At 36.3% G+C, this 19,588-nt stretch overlaps 1 protein-coding gene across 3 annotated transcripts in view; it reads left to right on the forward strand.

Annotated features, from left to right (window-relative positions):
• Positions 1-16,933, forward strand: part of DPY19L4 (dpy-19 like 4 (C. elegans)) — a 59,341-nt gene extending 42,408 nt beyond the window's left edge. For all 3 annotated transcript variants that reach the window (XM_018058234.1, XM_018058235.1, XM_018058236.1), the window contains 5 exons: positions 1,477-1,533; positions 3,195-3,277; positions 6,158-6,290; positions 11,755-11,913; positions 13,881-16,933. In XM_018058234.1, the coding sequence (XP_017913723.1) occupies positions 1,477-1,533; positions 3,195-3,277; positions 6,158-6,290; positions 11,755-11,913; positions 13,881-14,045 (597 nt within the window). In that variant the 3' untranslated portion in view covers positions 14,046-16,933. The remainder of the gene's footprint in view (positions 1-1,476; positions 1,534-3,194; positions 3,278-6,157; positions 6,291-11,754; positions 11,914-13,880) is intronic.

Genomic DNA, 19,588 nt, shown 5'->3' on the forward strand with positions numbered 1-19,588 from the left:
GAGGTAGGGGTGGTTAAGAAATGAGACTGGAGGAATCAAGGGGGGTAAGGTCATTGAGGCCTTTGAGTGTTCTGCCGACCTTGGTGTTATCCCATGGGCAGTCGGAACATGTTTGTCCAAAGGTGAGAGAAAGTCAACCTTACCTTTTCTCTCAGCCCACCCTTAAAGTTCTATGAAGGATAGGCTTAAGGGTGATAGACTTGAACCAGGAAGGAGGATTGAACCTCCTTTACAAAGACCCTGTTAGCTAAGTTTCATTATGTGTATTTTATAGACAAGGAAACGAAGGCTTAAAAAATGATTAAATAACTTGCTCAATATCGTATAACTTATAAGTGTAATAAAATCATGATTCACACCCACTTTGGAGTTCTTTTAGCTCCAGAGCCCATCTAATTAATAATACTGTTCTATACTGAAGTGAAAAAAATAGAAAATTTGGTGCCTCATAAAGTATGGGTAAATGAAGAATAGGGAGAAATCATAGATGTTTGCTAGGCTTGGAGTTTGCATGACTAGATTGTGGGGTCACCAATCGCCATGGGACGGTACAAAGAACAGGTTTTGGCAGAAAGCTGGTAAATTATTACCTCTACTAATAGTCTTGTATTTTGCCAACCTATTTCCAAAGGAATTTATATATTCTTAGCACAGTAGTATACTGGTATTAAAGAACCTGCCTGCCAGTGCAGGCTGGAAACACAGAAGATGCAAGTTCAATCTCTGGGTCAGGAAGATCCCCTGGAGAAGGAAATGGCAACCCACTCCAGTATTCTTGCCTGGAAAATTCCATGGAAAGAGGAGCCTGGTGGGCTACAGTCCATGGGGTCACACAGAGTTGAACACAACTGAGCATGCACACATACTGGTATGTATTGACTGTCTTTCCTGTGTTAATTCATTGTCTTTTTGCTGTTGTTAGCTATTCACATAGCTATTTATTTATTTACAGTTCAGTGTTTTTTGTAAGCTCTTCCTAAGTTAGATTCCTGGGAAAATTCTCAGATACTAACTTGCTGTTTGAAATGTTTTGATGAGCGTTATGTTCTGCCTTAAATTTGTATAGTAGATATGTATGTCTCACTTTGCTGCCAGCTTGTTATGTTTTAAATTCATTGTTTTTCTGGTAGTCGCTCAATTGTGTCTGACTCTTTGCGACCATGGACTATAGCCCCCCCAGGTTTCTCTGTCCATGGAACTCTTCAGGCAGGATTGCTGGAGTGGGTTACCATTCCCTTTTCCATGGGGATCTTCCCTACCCAGGAATCGAACCCAGGTCTCCTGCACTGAAGGCAGAGGCTTTACCGTCTGAGCCACCGTTAGTCATCACCATCTTACTCTGTGAACTAGGTTCCATGCTGACTCCAATTTCTCTGAAATTGTTATAACTGTGAGAACATTTGATTGGTCATAGAGTCATTGTCTAGTACCTCTAAAGTATATTTATCCATAACCCTTTTTGCTTTAACATTTTAGGCTCTTATTTTGAGCATGGCTGTGCCCACTATAATAGGTCTCAGCTTATGGAAAGAGGTAAGAAAGTTAGATTTTTCATAATGTTAAAATATATGTTGTTTATAAGGTAGTGATAAATTTTTATGTGTGTGTAGGATACTTATATTGGGACAGTATTTTAACAACATAAAATGTGATATACTAAATAATACTTAATTTTCTACCAATAGAACTGTGATGGAAGAGCTAACATTTTTAGAGTCCCATTTTCTATAGTCTAATATTGTTCAGTTCGGTCGCTCTGTTGTGTCCGACTCTTTGTGACCCCATGAATTGCAGCATGCCAGGCCTTCCCGTCCATCACCAACTCCCAGCGTTCACCCAGACTCACATCCATCGAGTCGGTGATGCCATCCAGCCATCTCATCCTCTGTCATCCCCTTCTCCTCCTGCCCCCAATCCCTCCCAACATCAGTCTTTTCCAGTGAGTCAACTCTTCACATGAGGTGGCCAAAGTACTGGAGTTTCAGCTTTAGCATCATTCCTTCCAAAGAAATCCCAGGGCTGATCTCCTTCAGAATGGACTGGTTGGATCTCCTTGCAGTCCAAGGGACTTTCAAGAGTCTTCTCCAACACCACAGTTCAAAAGCATCAATTCTTCGGCACTCAGCCTTCTTCACAGTCCAACTCTCACATCCATACATGACCACAGGAAAAACCATAGCCTTGACTAGACGGTCCTTAGTTGGCAAAGTAATGTCTCTGCTTTTGAATATGCTATCTAGGTTGGTCATAACTTTTCTTCCAAGGAGTAAGCGTCTTTTAATTTCATGGCTGCAATTACCATCCCCACTGATTTTGGAGCCCCCCAAAAATAAAGTCTGACACTGTTTCCACTGTTTCCCCATCTATTTCCCATGAAGTGATGGGACCAGATGCCAAGATCTTCATTTTCTGAATGTTGAGCTTTAGGCCAACTTTTTCACTCTCCACTTTCACTTTCATCAAGAGGCTTTTGAGTTCCTCTTCACTTTCTGCCATAAGGGTGGTGTCATCTGCATATATGAGGTTATTGATATTTCTCCCAGCAATCTTGATTCTAGCTTGTGCTTCTTCCAGCCCAGCATTTCTCATGATGTACTCTGCATATAAGTTAAGTAAGCAGGATGACAGTATACAGCCTTGACGTACTCCTTTTCCTATTTGGAACCAATCTGTTGTTCCATGTCCAGTTCTAACTGTTGCTTCCTGACTATTACAGTTGACAAAGGAAATAGCTGAATAAATAGTATTTACTAGTAAAGAGTAAAAAGCATTTTGGCAATCCCAAAATTTAAGTATTCACAAAGTAATATAAATTCTTTACCTTATCATATTGTAACATGAAATTAATTGCCAGTAAACCTGTGAATTATTTGACTTAACCTGAAATTTATTTGTTTACTTATTTTTTCAGTGTGTATGTGCATGAAATATACAACTGATGATTAATTGGTGATGCTAAAATTATGTATTGATTATAGGTAGTAAATTAACCAAACAGTAGATTATTTGGACTGAGAAGAATGAACAAGAAACTAAAAGAAAGTAAAGTGATCCGTGCCATTTTTTCTGTGAGAAGAGTGTTATAATGTTGTTTGTCACAAGTAGGCCTGTTAGTCTTTGGAAATACTTTGAATCAGCTTTAAACTTTCTAAATACTTACACACAGGTTTCAGGGATTTTGTTTTGTATTTTAGTTTTTTCCAAGATTAATGACAGAACTAATGGAACTACAAGAATTTTATGACCCAGATACGGTGGAACTTATGACCTGGATAAAGTAAGAACTGAATTGCCTGAGACTATTGTTAAGCTATTAATTAATCATTGCATGCTATTTAATGGTGTCAGGGGGAATAATAAGGTAATCCTTTTCCCAAAACTCAGGAATTTTAGCCTGTATTTTTAGGGACAGTGTTTTAATTAGACATATAATTCTAATTTTCTAATTGAACTTGTTTCCATCAAAAGTATAGTATTGATAAGTTGAAATATGAAACTCTAGCTATTAAGCATCTAGAAATGTAGAATAAAAAGGAACCAATATCCTTTTATTTAGATAGTCAAGAGATGCTTCTTTTAACCAGAATTGGAGGTGAATGAACAGTGGGTTTCTAGTATTGATAACCAAGGTTAATAAGATTTTTAATTTTGATACTCACACAGATTTTAATGTGACGGGAGATGTGCTCTTGGATCTATGCAAGTGGGGAATTGTAATTGAAACACCCTGTTCCCTCCCCTAACATATTAGTACATATAGAACTAAGGGGCCCTCAAAGGGCCATACTGTCAGTGAAAGGATGAACCCAAAATATCCAGCAAGTGGTAGAAAAAGATGATGAGAAAGCATATCTTCCTTGGCCTCAACTCTTGGTCAAAAATAAAGTGTTTCCTCTGAATTTGTAGCAGTCCATCTGAATTTACATGTCTATAGCTTGAAATTACATTTTTTTAATCCAGGGAACCCTGTATCAAGAAATTAGCATAAAAAGTATTTCTGGGGTAGTCTGGAGTGCCTAATATAATGCTCAACCCAGGCTACCCAGGATTTCACAAACAAAGCTTCATGGAGATAAGTTCTAAAGTTACAAAACACATGAAGAAACAGTTCGACACAGCAAGACATATTGCTGTCATTTATGATAAGCAACAGAACTAGACCTCTAGCAATTTCTGATAATAAAATTTGTTTGTGTCAGGTTTTGCTGCACAGTGTGCTCTTACAAAACTTAGCGACAGTAAGTTTTGTAAGTAATACTTACAAACAGTAAGCATTTGTTATTTTGCACCACTTCCGTGATCAGCTGAGTGGAAGCAATGGGTAGGATCCTTCTGGTCTGGGCCAGCTCATGTGGAACTCGGTAGTCTGGCCTGGCCTCTCCCACATGACTGTGGCTGGGTAGTGTCAGCTGAGGTCATGGAATTGACTTAGCCGCTTGCTTCTCACCATCCAGCCCAGGTGAGACTGGGCTCATTCACAAGGTGGTGGTTGTAGAGCTCCCAGAGCTGCATGAGAGGACAAGTCTTAATGTAAGCATGTTTTAAGTCTGCTCACATTGTGTTTGCTAATGTCCTATTGGCCAAAGCAAGTCACATGATGGAAACTTTGCTCCAAGAGCATGACTAGGAAAGAATCATTGCAATCATTTTTTTCAGCCAGTCTACCCCGTGAATAGAGACTGATAAATAATATGAAAAAATTTAAACACATAGATAAAGAAACTAATGCTTGAAAAGGGAACAAAATACTATCAGAAAAGACCAGGATAAAAGGGAGAAAAAGATTAAAACTGTTTCTAGAAATGAAGAATTAATTTCATAGAATAGGTGAATAGAAATGAGAATTATTCTTGTTGTTCAGCTGCTAAGTCGTGTCCAACTCTTTGCAACCCCAGGGACTGCAGCACGCCAGGCTTTTCTATCCATCACTAATCTCCCTGAGTTTCCTCAAACTCATGTCCATTGAGTCAGTGATGCCATCCAACCATCTCATTCTCTATCACGCTCTTCTCCTCTTGCCCTCAATCTTCCCAGCATCAGGGTCTTTTCAGGCTTTTAGCTCGTGGCCAAAGTATTGGAGCTTTAGAATCAGTCCTTCCAGTGAATATTCAGGGTTGATTTTCTTTAGGATTGACAGTTTGATCTTGCAGCCCAAAGGACTCTCAAGGGTCTTCTCCAACACCACAGTTTGAAAGTGAGAATAGGTCTTATGTAAGGTCTCATTATTATGACGACACCTCTTGTATGTGTAAAGATTATTATTTTAGATCATCCTTAACTACTGCCTGTTAATATTTTTTTGTAAATTGTATTTACCTTTGTGGAACACTGACTGTATAGCCTTATGTTGTTAACAAAAGAGGAAGTCACGTTTATATGTATGATTTACCACAATATTTTCAAAAACATCAAAGGCCTAAACATTGGACCTTTTACATCAAATGATTGGGCATTTATGTTACTGTGATGTGATTTTTCTGTTTCATTTTTGTTTCCCCGTTACTGGGTGCTCCTTGAGAACAGTGGCTGTGTCCTCTTTACTTTTGACACGGTAGGTTGATGCTGAATATTGAATACAGGGAGGGAATAAATAAGTCAGGACATTAGAGCAGCCCTTTGGGATCTGTCTTGTAAGGGGCATCTCTCTGGGACTTTGGAATTATGATTTAGAGAAGAGAAGTCCTTTATGTGTTAACTGGAGATAGACACATGGGTAAAGGCAGAGAAGGAGCAGGAGGATAGGTAGATCTGGGAGGAGCTGGGTTTTGGTGGTTAGTATTTGCCAAAGATGAATTTGAGAATTCACAGCATCACCATTGAACTGTCACTGTCCCATTACCCTGCATTATCGCCACCTGACCTCGATGGCAGTAGGAGATGTGTTTATCCTCTCCCCTTCTCTGTCTTGAAAGCGTTGACCTTATCTTCCCACCTCTCTTTTTAAAATATTTATCTTTAGCGCCCTAAACAACTTCTGGCACATAATAACTGCTCATTTTTTTTAATGGATCCAAAAATGAAGTGAAATTAGAACTGACATTAAAACTTAAGGGTACAACCCATTTTAAGTTCCTTGGTATTTCAGAATTGATACAAATGGGCGAACTAAATAGTATGCTTACCTTTTCAGTGTGTGAATCTTTATGGTTCTTTGCAGAAGGCAAGCTCCAGTTGCAGCTGTGTTTGCAGGAAGTCCACAATTAATGGGTGTGATTAAATTATGCACCGGATGGATGGTGACAAGCTTGCCTCTTTACAGTGATGATGATCTTCTCAAGAGAAATGAAAACGTAAGGCATTTTATATTCTACATTGGGATCTTTTTTATATGACTTTTTAGTATGGTTTTACAATGATGTATATGTTCCTTGGGTTAGCTAGGAAAATCCAGACAATTTTAGAAGAGTTAATTAGTTTTAATTTTTTAAAAAGCTGTTGAGTACATTTAACCAAGAGGGACCAACATTAGAATATGAAGTTCTTTTATGAAAAGTATTGATATGTTTCTAGGAGAGACATTTCATTTCCCACAAGGCTCCAAGGGACTAATGTGTAATAGTTTAAAAGGGAAACATTCTCTTTCAGAATATCATTGTTCTCAATCAAATTATTGAAGGAAGGCTTCAGTTACTGTCTTTATACACTTTGTATTTCTAAGCCAAAATTCTATTATTGCTTATAAAGCACTGATTTAGTTTTCAGTATGGGCTACTGTTAATAACTTAGTATATATAATATTTGTATGGTATCTAATTGCTTCTCCTTCAGAGAATTTATAATTTTGAATGTTTTGTTTGGATGTAAACATAACTTCATATCTGAAGGTAGTGACCAGTTGAACCTGAGTTCTAAATATTCTGTTTTTCAATTGGAGAGAATTTCACATAGTTTTTGAGTATATGCTATGCCAAGTAGGAAGTATAGCAGTATAGAAGTTAGACTTAATAAAGAGGTTAGACTCTTAAGAATCCAGTCTCTAGAATTAGAGTATCTGGACTCAAATGATAGTTCTGCCATGTGCTAGCTTTGTGACCTTGAGCAAGTTTTTGAATCTGGAAATAATAGTTCTGACCCTCTACTTAGGAGAATTGAATAAGATAATACAGTCTGTCTGAAACAGTAAAATTTAAATGTTAGCTATTATAATTATGTACTGCTGCTGCTGCTGCTAAGTCACTTCAGTCGTGTCCGACTCTGTGTGACCCCATAGACAGTAGCCCACGAGGCTTCCCCGTCCCTGGGATTCTCCAGGCAAGAACACTGGAGTGGGTTGCCATTTCCTTCTCCAATGCATGAAAGTGAAAAGTGAAAGTGAAGTCACTCAATCGTGTCCGACTCTTTGCGACCCCATGGACTGCAGCCTACCAGACTCCTTGGTCCATGGGATTTTCCAGGCAAGAGTACTGGAGTGGGTTGCCATTGCCTTCTCTGATAATTATGTACTATTAATATTATAATTCTTTGTGTACACACATTCACATATAATCACAGAAAGTACAGAGAGGAGTTCAAAAGCAGAAGCAAGTCAGTTCTGCCTACAAAAATCCAAGTCTTCATAAAGGACATTCCTTTGATGGCAGATTTGAAGGATGACTTAGAAACTTGTTTGGAAAAAGAATACAATGATTCCAGATTGAAAAAGTCACAAGAGCCATGAAATTTGCTTGGCCATGAAACTAGAAAATAAGAGGCCAAATTCTGAAGGACCTGGAAGGTCATACTTAAAATTTAGACTTACCCTCAAGGCATTTGGGAGTTATCAAAGACCTTTTATAAACCTAGGAATGGAATGCTTAGGAGTTATTAAGGTCATAGAACAGCTGAAGCAAGGGAGAGGTCAGAGATGGGAGGTCTACCTGGGAGTCATTTATCTAAGAGACAACCGCCACCTCTGATTAATATTTGCTGCACTTGAAAAGGTAGTGCTGCTTAGAAGACATATCGCAGCATATTCCTAGACTTAGTGTATGTCCCGTCGCTAAGTTGTGTCTGACTCTTTGCAGCCCCATGGACTGGGGCCTGCCAGGCTCCTCCATGGCATTTTTCCAGGCAAGAATACTGGAGTGGGTTGCTATTTCCTACTCCAGGGATCAAGCCTACGTCTCTTAGGTCTCCTGTATTGGCAGGCAGATGCTTTACCACTAGTGCCACCTGGGAAACTCCTTCCTAAACTTTATTTTTTGTGGATTTAAACCAATAGAATCTGACATGTCTTTGTTTTCTTTGTTGTTTTTTAATTTTTTTAAACAATTTTTATTGTTTTTCAAATTCTAAAATAGAATTTCAGAATCACATGTAATTGGGTCAGAGTGCAAATTAACATTCTAGTTTGAATTAAATTTAAACATTTTAGAGTTTTCAGTTTTATATGAATAGGAACCAGTTTTTTTTCCCCAAAATCTTTATCTTTCTCTGTGGTGTCCAGTACATAGCAAAGTACTGAATAAATTTGTTTTTAAATTAAAATTCAAATTTAAGTCCATAAATGAGATCATATCATTTGAATTAGACACCACAATCTATAATTCATAACATGACTAATCTGCATAATCTCCTAGGCCACTGATTCTTAAACCTGGAATGACGGTGCCCCCAGAGGACATTAGGCAGTGTCTGGAGACATTTTCTGTTGTTACAGCTGGAGGGAGGGGTTCTACAGGCACCTAGAGGGTAGAGACCAGGGAGTGCCTAAACATCCTTCAGTGTGCAGAACGGCCTCCTTTTGGTCCCAACAAAGAATTATGTGGCCCAAAATGTTAATAGCGCCAAAGTTGAGAAATTGCACCTGAGTCTAACAGTAATGTTATTGCCATTGCATCAAAGTCGTTTTTTTTTTTTTTACATGCCCCAGTAGTATGTTACAGTTTCCCTAGACTTGAAAATAAATAGAAATTATATAAAATACACAAATAAGTATTAAACTGAATAGGATAGAACCATTCACATGAACTTATTTAGCAGGTGAAGTGAGTGAGAAACTTCCTCTTGATATAGTCACATTCTGTATCCCACAGAATGAGTATCTAGCATGTCAGTGGACATTGACCTGAAGTTGCTGGATAGACAGCAACCAAAACATGTCGTCAGCAGCTGCTGAATATCCTGCAGATAGACTGGGATCTTGTCCAGTCTAGATTACAAACCTCAGGATTTTCAGGACAGTCTGTGATACTTTTGGCCTGACTTTTATGGCTTTTCCAAGTTTAGCATTTCAGAAAAACTGAAAAAAATGTATTATCTATTGTAATAAGATGCAGAGCTTATTATCTAATAAGGTCAGCAAAATTATAATGAAAAACACCATGTAATCAAGGCATGGGTTTTAAGCATGCCTATTCTTTCAGTCATCTCACACACTAGTAAAGTAATGCTCACAATTCTCCAAGCCAAAAAAAAAAAAAATTCTCCAAGCCAGGCTTCAGCAGTACGTGAACCATGAACTTCCAGATGTTCAAGCTGGTTTTAGAAAAGGCAGAGGAACCAGAGATCAAATTGCCAACATCCGCTGGATCATGGAAAAAGCAAGAGAGTTCCAGAAAAACATCTATTTCTGCTTTATTGACTATACCAAAGCCTTTGACTGTGTAGATCACAATAAACTGGAAAATTCTGAAAGAGATGGGAATACCAGACCACCTGACCTGCCTCTTGAGAAACCTATATGCAGGTCAGGAAGCAACAGTTAGAACTGGACATGGAACAACAGACTGGTTCCAAATAGGAAAAGGAGTACGTCAAGGCTGTATATTGTTACTCTGCTTATTTAACTTCTGTGCAGAGTACATCTTGAGAAACACTGGGCTGGAAGAAGCACAAGCTGGAATCAAGATTGCCGGGAGAAATCTCAATAACCTCAGATATGCAGATGACATCACCCTTATGGCAGAAAGTGAAGAGGAACTAAAAAGCCTCTTGATGAAAGTGAAAGAGGAGAGTGAAAAAGTTGGCTTAAAGCTTAACATTCAGAAAGCTAAGATCATGGTATCTGGTCCCATCACTTCATGGGAAATAGATGGGGATACAGTGGAAACAGTGTCAGACTTTATTTTCGGGGCTCCAAAATCACTGGGGATGGTGACTGCAGCCATGAAATTAAAAGACGCTTACTCCTTAGAAGGAAAGTTATGGCCAACTTAGATAGTGTATTCAAAAGCAGAGACATTACTTTGCCAACAAAGGTCTGTCTAGTCAAGGCTATGGTTTTTCCTGTGGTCATGTATGGATGTGAGAGTTGGACTGTGAAGAAAGCCGAGCACTGAAGAATTGATGCTTTTGAACTGTGGTGTTGGAAAAGACTTGAGAGTCCCTTGGGCTGCAAGGAGATCCAACCAGTTCATCCTAAAGGAGATCAGTCTTGGGTGTTCATTGAAAGGACTGGTGCAGAAGCTGAAACTTCAATACGTTTGCCACCTCATGCGAAGAGTTGACTCAGTGGAAAAGACCCTAATGCTGGGAGGGCTTGGGGGCAGGAGGAGAAGGGGATAACAGAGGATGAGATGTCTGGATGACATCACCGACTCGATGGACATGAGTTTAGGTAAACTCCAGGAGTTGTTGATGGACAGGGAGGCATTATATTAACTGAAGTAAGTCAGATAGAAAAAAACAAATACTGTATGATATCACTTATTTATGGCATCTAAAGAAACTGACCTCATAGAAACAGAGAGGAGTTGTGGTTGCCAGGGGTTGAGAGACCTCGAGAAATGAGATATTGGTCAAAGAGTACAAACTTCTAGTTATAAGATGAATAAATTCTAGGGATCTAATGTACAGCATGGTAATTGGAGTTAATAATACTGTATTGTAGATTTGAAAGTTGTAGGGAACAAGGTATAAAGAAGGTTGAGAAGTGCTTGCAAATGAGACTCTCAACCAGGGCTGAACATTCGTGCAAACGGGATGTTCTGCCCAGTGTAGGGAACTAGGTTTAAGGAAGGTTGAGAAGTGCTTGCAAACGAGACTCTCAACCAGGGCTGAACATTCTTGCAAACGAGATGTTCAGCTAAGAATCCTGTTTGTTCCCATGGGAAAAGAACATTGCTTGCACACAAGGATGTTTCTCTGATTCCTCAAAAGGAACAGACCCTGGGACAAAACGGATTCTAAGTTGATAAGGAAGTTCCCCAAAACAAAATCTTAGCTGCAGTAAATAAGTCAAGGTAAAGATTATCTCGCCCTGCGCCTGGGCACTGTATAGTCTCTGAATCGTAGTGCTTGGCAGCTTGCCCTGTAGGTGGTTGTGCAAGGGATATAAAATAAAGCAGCTGTAAAAAACAAGTGTTAAAAATATAAAGATTTAAACCACTCTGCAGTGTTGGTGTTTCATTCCGTCGCCAGCAGAAAGTTGTTGGGAATAGATCTTAGATGTTTTCCCCACACACAAAAAAAATGGTGATTATGTAACATGATGCAAATATTAGCTAAAGCTATGGTGCTAAATTATTTTGCAGCATATGAGCTTATCAAATAAACATGTTGTATACCTTAAGCTCATACACAATACTGTATGTCAAGTATATCTCAGTAACATTGGGGGAAAATGGACGAAGGAGTTGAATGTATATTTCTCTAAAGAAGATATGCAAGTAGCTGAGAGCAGATGAACATAAGCTTGCTGAGGACAGGAATCAAGTCTTAGTGAATATCTTTATTTTGCATAGATAGTACTAAGAACATAGTAGATGCTCAGTGTTTGGTAAATAGAAGTTTTAAACGTCTTTTAAAGTTATTGTTTTAATTATTTTCTTTCAGATCTATCAAATCTATTCAAAGCGATCTGCTGAGGATATTTATAAAATACTGACATCGTACAAGGCTAGTTACCTAATAGTAGAAGATGCTATCTGCAATGAAGTGGGAACCATGAGAGGCTGTCGGGTTAAAGATTTATTAGACATTGCAAATGGCCATGTAAGTAACCATTTGTAAAGTTTTAATTACTTTTTTTTAGAAAAAATGACTTTATTTAAACTTATAATAGTAACAGTGTGTGCATGTGCTCAGTCACGCCCGACTTTGCAACCCTGTGGACTGCAGCCCACCAGGCTCCTCTGTCCATGGGATTTCCAGGCAAGAATACTGGAGTGGGTTGCCATTTCCTCCTCTAGAGATGTAACAGTTGGGGAACTTATGAAACGTAGGTTGAAGTGTTTTTGCAATGTACAAAAGAAAAGTTGGACAATTTTACAAAAAAAAAAAAACAAAAACAATTTTATCAATACCTGGACTCATTAGTTGCCTGTACTTGTACATGTTCTACATTTAGGAACAAAAGGTGAATTATGATTTTAACATTGTAATATAAAAAGCAGCTGATTGTTATATTCTTATGTTGAGAAATTTCTTATAATTTGATTCATATCTAGAAAAATTGTTTATTAAATTAACATAGTCTTGTACATTGAGCTCCTGTTATCCTCAAAATTAGTGTATTCAAAACGACTTTAGTTGTTAGGATTTAACTGTATTTTCAGTTTCCATTGATTTTGCTATTTTACCAAGCTGTGTTAATCTCAGCCTACAGTGTATATACTATATACCTAGCAACTAAGACTGACAGGGGAGTCAGTATATCTGTATGATATATGACAGTATGTCAGTATCTCCCAGTTTGTATATCTGGTAATGAGGCACTAGAAAGGGTACCTGTACTCCTGGGAAAGTTGGGGGTGGAGGATCTTAAAGTTTAGTAAATCATTCTTATTTAGATTACATATTCTATTCAGACTGCAGCCAAGACTTCTCTGTCCCTTCCTAATTAAATAGCTTTGTCATAATCATCCCAGACCAGTTTGTAGGTGAGAAATTAGTTTGTTGCTTTGGGGGTTTTTTGGCCATGCTGCGAGACATATGGGATCTTAGTTCCCCACATACCAAACCTGTGCCCTTGCCAGGAGAGTCTAGAGAAATGACCTCTTAATCTTATGAACTTATTCTGTTTTCTGCTGCATGTATTTTGAATTTTCTCGGTACTTGATGTCTGTGATCTTTGGCTTAATTGGTGACAAAATGGAATTTTATTAAACATCAAGTATTTGGTAATAACAGTAGGAGATGGCAACCCACTCCAGTATCCTTGCCTGAAAAATCCCATGGACAGAGGAGCCTGGCAGGCAACAGTCCGTGGGGTTGCAAAGAGTCAGACACTACTGAGCGACTCAGCACACACGCGTTTAGTAATTACTGCTGTATTGCTGTCCACTGTCTGGAGTTTTATTCTGCTCTTGGACACCCTCTTGCTCCTGGACACCCTCTTGCTCCATTTTGAAGGTCAGGTTACTTCTTTCATGTAATTCCAGGCACAGGCTTAAAGCTGATCTCTTCTTTTATTCTTAAAATTGATTCTCTGACATCTCTCCAAAGCATTAGAATAATAGTTGGTGTTTTTATTGTAGAAAACTCTTTGAGCTAGCTAAGCTATCTTAGTGAACCTCGTTAAAGTGAAAATGTAAAGGATTTACTGATTAGTCACAGAAACTTACTGTTGTGAGTCAGTCCTGCACAAGGAGAAGACTATGAACATACATTAAGAATATATGTCCATTTCTCAGCTTCGGTAGGCTCCATAAGATTCTTCAGATGAATGATAATAGACTATGGAGACATAGCCTTCTAAATTTTAGGAATAAATCTTTTAAAAATTGGAAAACACTTCATGCTGGTTTCTCAGTCTCAGTGGGAAGCTCAAGAATTTAGTGAACATGGTAACTCTTATGAAGAGGCTTTTATTTGCTGAACAATATGAGATATTTGCTAACCAATGTGAAATACTCCATATTTAACAAAAATATATCTATTTTATATAAATATAATCACTTGTACCTTGATTGCATTTCTCCTATAACCTTTTCAACATTATGTTTCGTATCATTTGATAGGTGGTTTGTGAAGAAGGTGACAAGTTAACCTACTCAAAACATGGACGATTTTGTCATGAGGTCAAAATTAACTATTCTCCCTATATGAATTATTTCACTAGAGTATACTGGAACAGATCCTACTTTGTATATAAAATCAACACTGTGATATCCTTTCAGTCTTGAAAAATAGCAGAGCCTTCATATCAAAGACTTATATACCACCTGAAGTAAAATACAATTTTCTTCTACCTACGTGGTGTCTTTTGGAAATCAGAGTGTGGACATTGAAATGTTGCTGCTGATTTTCCCTCCTGCTGTTAACTGGATCTACAGTTCTCTGGGGGAAAGAAGATCAAACATTACTGTCCTTCGGTAAAATGTCAAATCTGCCACTCTGCAGTATTCCAGCCAGGTGTTTTCCTTATTGCTATGATTTTACCTTCTAAACTGTTGTAGAATTTTCCTCATAAATCTTTCCATCATAACGTTAGTCTTGAATTTGAATGTGTTCAAGGTCAGAGTGTGTCTCAAACATAACATTTAACCAATACTTAATGTGATATAATTACAGAATAGAAGGAAAGAATTATCCTTACCCTCAAGGCAGTTTGTGAAGGTATTTCATGATGTATAATAGAGCTGAAATAAAAAACTAATTTAAATGTTCACTGAGAATTTGTGGCATTTAAATTAAAATGGAAATTATATAAAGGAAAGTGATTTTTAAGGATATACATTAAGATATATCCAGATTTTCCATGATATAGCTCTCATCATCTGCTACTTATATGTGAGCACTTTCTTAATAATATATTGTGCTTGATATTATATTTCACTACATTATGACTATTAAGTGCTTAGTTTTTTCACTTATGCCCATAAATTTGATACCAACTTAATCATGATAAAACAGTTAACTCTTGTTACGTATGTATTTTTTTAAAACAGACATTTAAAAGAATGATGCTTTAAGTTAAAAAATAAGGAAAAAAATAAAAGACCATTCAAGGTTTTTAAAAATATGGATAGGGAATATATAATCTATTCACGTGTTATCTATTGAAGTATGAAGTAAAAACTTAAATCTTTATCAGAATGAGAATATGTCCACTAAAGTGAGCAGCAGTTTCTGGAGATACGTGTAGATGCTGTTTAACATGCGTCTGCATAGAGAAGCATTTGTGATAAAACACAACTGCTGTTCCTTGTGAAATGGTGATGTGGTTTTCAGCATGAAGAACAAAATGACAATTATCATGAAATTCACAGCACAGTTCCACAGTCTGTGTTCCTTTTCAAATTTTTAATCATATTTAAAAGAAATTATAAAATGATTAATTTGGCCTTATAAAGAGTTTCAGGATGGGTGTATCACTTTAATAAGGTGGGATGCAGGTTTAGTTTTACCTTATACACCTGTTAAGTGAACAGATTTAAAATTTTTCCACTGGTTAGAGTACTGCAAAAATTGCAGTTTCATCACTCTAAAATTACTATATTAGAAAGGAGCATCTTTCCATTATCTTTATGCTCTATAATATATCTTTTAAAAGTACAAGAGCTCATGCATTCTTAGACTAACTCAGATGTTTTGTTCTTTTGGAGCTTAAGAATTGTTTGACGGCAGTATCATATGTCTGGTGTGTTAGCTTTATTGGCTCTCCTGTCATGCTTTTATGTAATGTTTAGCAATTATATTAAGATAGCTACAGGCAGGCTATTTCAGCTTCTCTGTACATCTTAATAGTGAGTCACTAGTATTTAGCTTCAAGCCTTATAAAAATATTACCATAGTTACCTAAGTACGCAGTGTACAGAAGTACCTGGTAGTGCTTATGATTAGATGCAACATGTAAAACAATGTAATTGAAAAGATGGCTTGCATATTTTGAAAGGGAAATAGAACAACCTACTTTCTATGTAACATGAAATATTTAATTGAATTTTTACTGATCTATTTTATGATCAAATATGCTGAATTTTGATTGTTGTGTGTTTTTTGTTTTTGACATATTAGTAAGTTGCTTTTGCTTCTATCAACTTATTTCTTAAAATAGGTTTGGAGCAGCTTTTAATTGAATTTTTTAAATAATGAATTTTTCATTTAGCATCAGTTGAGAAGAAAAATGTGAGCTTTATTATAAAAATAATAATACTGGGTATGGAAGATAAGCTTATTTGCTTCTATTTTAGCTCTAGTTAGAACAGTAGTGCTAGAAAACTTGAGCATTTAATTAATTTCCTTACTTATTTGTAGAGTAACAAATGGTTAAGAATTCTGCAATTTATTCTTTTTGGGTTAGGTTTGACAGTAGAGATCTACTGTGAAAGGGGAAAAGTTTATGGGCTTGGGGTGGAAGGAATTTCTCAAAGAAATACAAAACATACTTCGCCCTTGATGTTGCAACACCATGGAAATAAGTGCCTTAACCTCCTTATTTCAAAGTTTACATTTTATTATTAAAAAATTACCAGTTTATTTCAATTTCATAAGAAAATTTTGGTACCTTTTCCTTCATCATTAAGCACAGAGAAAGAATCCTCAGTATGCTATTTTCACTATTAACTTTAATTCATTAGGAACCAAATCTTTGTGAAAGGTAGTAATGGGATTTCTAGCCTACTAAATTAATTTACTTAGCTTCCCAAATGCCAAACAATCCAACAGATAAAACTTACTTGATAAGATGTATGATATTGACTGTGCTGGTTTATATGTTTTCTGACTTCAGCATCTGTGTTAGACTGGTAGAGTTTTACCACCTAGGGAGTGTGCATTGCACTTATAAATTTTTTTCTTCATTACTTTCTGAGTATATAGACAGCATGTTTATTTGGGACATTAACTCAAATTGCTAAAAGCCTAATATAACACTCTTCCATATAGTCTAGATTGACTAAAGGAAAAGTAGAAATGGAGGTCAAAGTCTGTTACAAGTTGGGGCTGAAAAATATGCTTTAAAAGATAGGCTATTAATTTGTTGAACAGCGAATAGCCATCTTATTAAACTTTGTCATTTTGGGGAAATCAATTGCTTTTTGCCTTTTTCTATTTTTGAGCTGTTAAAATATTTTGATGTCTTTTGGGGGTAAAAGTAGTGTCTCTCTTTATAAAATTATTGGGTTTTTAAAAGTTGTAGGTAAATCAGATTTATTAAGTGCATGAATATTTAAAGGGCATTTAAATGAACTATTCTGTGCATTTAAGAACTTGTTCTAAAGCAAAATGACTACTGCATCTCAATCTGTTTTCTCATTTGTCCCAGTTTTTAAAATATACTTTCTCTATTATTACTGTTTGCTGATTGTTTTAGATCCCAATATACATTAAAATTAGTGCCCTGAAAAGTTGCAATTAAAATTGAACAATTTCTTATTGAAATAATAGCCCATTATTTAGTTTTTGAATGTATAAAATTAATAATTTAAATAAAATTAGATGTGAAAATTACAAAGAAATATATTTGATTCAACTATTTTCCATCCATTAAGATTTCTAAACAATATATTTGTTTACCATAATTTTAAAAAAAGGACATTTTAGAACCAGATTTGCTGAATTTAGCACAAAGGACTTTCTGAGTCATTTCTGTTTTGTAAGTCTCTTAGAATTTGCACATTCTAATTTTGGCAAATATAATATTATGTGCAGTTTTATAAGAGATACATTGAACATCTGACCACTATATTTAGTGGAATAATAGTATGAAAAAGAAACATGCATTCCATACTTCTAATGTACGACAATCTCATAAATAACCCTTTTGTATTTTAAATTAATAGCTTTGTACAGCTATTTAACAAAGATGAATACAACTGAATTTTTTTCTTTTTTTAAATTTATTTACTTTTAATTGGAGGATAATTGCTTTAGAATGCTGTGTTGGTTTCTGCTGTACAGCATCATGAATCAACCATAGGTATACATATATCCCTCCTTCTTAAACTCCCCTCCCACCTTCCACCCCATCCCACCCGTCTAGGTTGTCACGGAGCATTGGGTTGAGCTCCCTGCATCATACAGCAGATTCCCACTGGCTATCTGTTTTGGTGGCTCTCTTTTCATCTGTTTTACATGTGGTGATGGATATGTTTCAGTGCTTCTCTCAGTTTGCTCCATCGTCTCCTTCCCGTGCTGTGTCCATACATCTGTCCTCTATGTCTGCATCTCTATTGCTACACTACAAATAGGTTCATCAGTACCATCTTTCTAGATTCCCTATATATACATTCACGTACTATATTTGTTTTTCTCACTCATATTTCACTCTGTATAACAGGCTCTAGGTTCATCCACCTCTCTAGAACGAACCCAAATTTGTTCCTTTTTATGGCTGAGTAATATTCCATTATATAAATATATATATGTATGTATATATATCTCACAACTTCTTTATCCATTCATCTCTCAGTGAATATCTAGGTTGCTTCCATGTCCCAGCTAATCTATCTAGTGCTGCAGTGAACCTTAGGGTACATGTGTCTTTTAGAATTGTGGTTTTCTCAGGGTAGATGCCCAGTAGTGGGATTTCTGAGTCATTTCTGGTCATTCCTAGTTTTTAAAGAAACCTCCATACTGTTCTGTATAGCCACTGTTCTCCATAGTGGCTGTATCAATTTACATTCCTGCCAGCAGTGCAAGAATTCCCCTTATCTCCACATCCTCCTCAGCGTGTATTGTTAGTGGATTTTTTGATGGTGGCCATTCTGACCAGTCTGAGGTGATACCTCATTGTCGTTTTGATTTGCATTTCTCTAATAATTTAGCATTGTTGAGCATTTTTTTCATGTGTTTATTAGCCATCTAATACAATCGATTTTATGTATGTTGACTTTTGAATGGTGTCTACAACAATGTATATTTAGATTATGTTCTTCCTGTAACTAAGGATACATCTTCAAACAGAATAAAAGTTAATTTCAGTAAACATAAATCCTTTAAGAAAGTTGGGTTATAAACTAGTTTATAATATTAAATACTTGTAATCAAGAATGAAATTATTTATTTCATGTTTAATTATACTCCTTGTTTTATTTCTATAATAAAATTCTTAGAATTTTAAGTTGTCTTTTATTTAAATATGAATCTTTTTTAGTTACAGCTTTGAGACATAATTTATATACCATACAGTTCACCGTTTGAAGTGTACCTTTGAACAGTTCATAGTATAATCAGAGTTGTGCATCTGTCATCACAATCAATTTTAGAATATTTTCATCACCCCAAAAAGAAACCTCGCACCTTCTGTCTGCCACCTCCAACCACTTCGTCATCAGAGAACTTCTACTAATTTACTTTCCATCTCTGGACAGAATGTTCTTTTAATATTTCACATAAATGGAATCATATAAACATGTGGTCTTTTGTGACTGACTTCTTTCGTTTAACATAGTGTTTTCAAAGTTCATTCATGTTGTTGTGTGTATCCTTTTTCATTGCCAAACAATATTCCACTGTATGGGTATACATCTATCCATTTTGTGCATCCATCCATTGATGGACATTTGGGTGGTTTCCACTTTTTTCGGCTAATATGAATTATGCTCTATGAATATTCATATACAAGTTTTTAGGTGGACATATGTTTTCATTTTTTTGGATATATGTCTAGAATTTCTTAGTCATATGATAACTGTGGTAACTGAGGACTTATTGGTAACTGACTTACTGTCAAAGTGGCTATATTATTTTACAATTCTGACAATGTATAAGGTTCCAATTTCTC

The sequence above is a fragment of the Capra hircus genome, chromosome 14, assembly GCF_001704415.2.
Source record: "Capra hircus breed San Clemente chromosome 14, ASM170441v1, whole genome shotgun sequence".
NCBI classification, from domain to species: domain Eukaryota; kingdom Metazoa; phylum Chordata; class Mammalia; order Artiodactyla; family Bovidae; genus Capra; species Capra hircus.